At 40.6% G+C, this 2,140-nt stretch overlaps 1 protein-coding gene across 1 annotated transcript; it reads right to left on the bottom strand.

Moving 5' to 3' along the window:
- Nucleotides 1-978: 978 nt before the first annotated feature.
- On the bottom strand, nucleotides 979-1,881 carry LOC125130450 (olfactory receptor 8S1-like). Its single transcript, XM_047785788.1, has one exon. It carries the CDS (start codon nucleotides 1,879-1,881, stop codon nucleotides 979-981), a length of 903 nt encoding a protein of 300 aa, XP_047641744.1.
- Between the last annotated feature and the right edge of the window lie 259 nt (nucleotides 1,882-2,140).

Raw genomic sequence — 2,140 nt, 5'->3', positions numbered from 1 at the left:
CATCTCTCTCTCTCTCTTCCTCCCTCCCTTCCACTGTGTCTATGGCATGTGGAAGTTCCTGGGGCCAGGAATTTAACCCGCACCACAGCCCCAACCCAAGCCACTGCAGTGATAATGTTGGATTCCTTAACCTACTTTACTGCAAGGGAACTCTGGAAGGATGCTTTCTACATGATATGTGTTTTTGGTTTGCTTAACAGTTGTTAGCATATATTAGTAGTACAATCTACTGATTGTAGTATTGTTAGTAGTACAATCTACTGATTGTAGTATTGTTAGTAGTACAATCTACTGATTGTAGTATTGTTAGTAGTACAATCTACTGATTGTAATGTTTTCAATTTTTTTAACCTATTAAATTATTTTGGAGTGCCAATAATTTTTTATTTCTAACAGAATTTTCTTTGATATTTCATATAATGATATCATCTTCAAATATTCATAGATTTTTTTCTTCTTCCTACCAAAATTTAAATATCAAATATTATCTTCATATAACTGCATTGGGGATAAATTACATAATTCAGTTAAGCAATATGAGCAATATTAACTCTTCTTTTCTGATTATTTTTTTCATCTGTAGTTCTTCCAATCTGATAATCTATTTTGAAGGAGGAATCATTTGAATCTTTTATTATGAAACACTTCAGGTAGAAATTGTTGAGAATTTTATTTTATACCTTTTGAGAAATCAAATAATTTCTATTTTATTTTTCACCCAGCTTATTTTATTGTCTTAATGATGTACTTTGTGTATGTTTTCACATTTTTTTCCCAATCAATAGAGCATGGGATTTCCAAAGGGGGTTCAAAATCAAGGGCTCCTTTGTAATCATTACCTGGAATGTTTAGGGAGGCTCTGGGATCTCTCCTGCATCCTACTAAAATCTGTGTAGTAGGAGGGGTTGGGAACAAACTAAGAGGGAATGTTAGAGGAAATTTAATTTTTGCAATTACATTGAATAAATATGACTTAGTTCACACCATGAAATATTGTCGATATTTCCTCAGTGTCCTTTTCACAGCTGTCTTCATTGTTTTTGAGGCTGTAGATGAGAGGATAGAGAAGAGTAAATCAAGGGAGGAACCAGAGGGAGGCATGAGATAACGAAGCATACCTAAGCCAAAGAACAGGATCACAGCAATGAGGTGGGAGGAGCAGGTGGAGAAGGCCTTGCTTCTGCCTGTGGTGGAGCTGATGCCCAGGATGGTAGAGACAATGCGGGTGTAGGAGAAGAAGATTGGGAGGAAGGTCCCAAGACCATGTAGTAAAATTGAGCAGATCAAGATATCAATATAGATGGAGACGTCAGAGCAAGAGAGAGGGAGGAGGGAGGGCAGCTCACAGGTATAGTGGTATATGGTTTGGGCCTCACAAAAGTCTAGATTGATAGCCAAAAGCACAATGATGACCGCATCAAGAGAGGTCAGGCCCCACGAGATCAACACCAGCCTCACACAGAGCTGGTTGCTCATCACCTGGCCATAGAGCAGCAGATGGCAGATGGCGGCATAGTGATCATAGGCCATTACTGAGAGCAAATAGGCTTCAGTCCCTGGAGCTATAAACACAAAGAAGACCTGGGCCAGACAACCCTCTACTGAGATGGTTTTTTCCTCAGACAGGAGGTCCTCCAGTAGTTTGGGCAGAGTGACGCAAGAGAAGTAGAGGTCCACAAATGATAGATTCCTCAAGAAGAAGTACATGGGTGTGTGGAGGTGGGAGTCAGCCCTGATAATCAGCAGTATCATCAGGTTCTCTATCATGGTCAGGAGGTAAATCCCCAGGAAGAGCACAAAGAGTAGAGCCTTGATGTGGGGGTCGTCAGATAGCCCAATGAGAATAAACTCAGTGATGGTGCTGTGGTTCCTCAAAGCCATTTGTGGAGGGTATTTCCTTGGAGTAAAATGGAAAGAATAGATAATTGTTCTTATCTCCTTCAGTTCGTTGTTACTTCTTCTTCTTCTTTTTTTTTTTTTTTTGGTCTTTGTTTGCTATTTCTAGTGCCGCTCCCGTGGCATATGGAGGTTCCCAGGCTAGGGGTGTAATCAGAGCTGTAGCTGCCAGCCACAGCCACAGCAACATCAGATCCAAGCCATGTTTGCGACTACACCACAGCTCATGGCAACACTGGATCCT

Source organism: Phacochoerus africanus, chromosome 7 (assembly GCF_016906955.1).
Source record: "Phacochoerus africanus isolate WHEZ1 chromosome 7, ROS_Pafr_v1, whole genome shotgun sequence".
Lineage (NCBI taxonomy): Eukaryota > Metazoa > Chordata > Mammalia > Artiodactyla > Suidae > Phacochoerus > Phacochoerus africanus.
Note: the sequence above shows the minus strand (reverse complement) of the source record. Positions and strands in the feature narration are given on the sequence as shown.

Coding starts and splice junctions, on each gene's coding strand:
- LOC125130450 (XM_047785788.1), bottom strand. CDS start 1,881: ATGGCTTTGAGGAACCACAGCACCATCACTGAGTTTATTCTCATTGGG.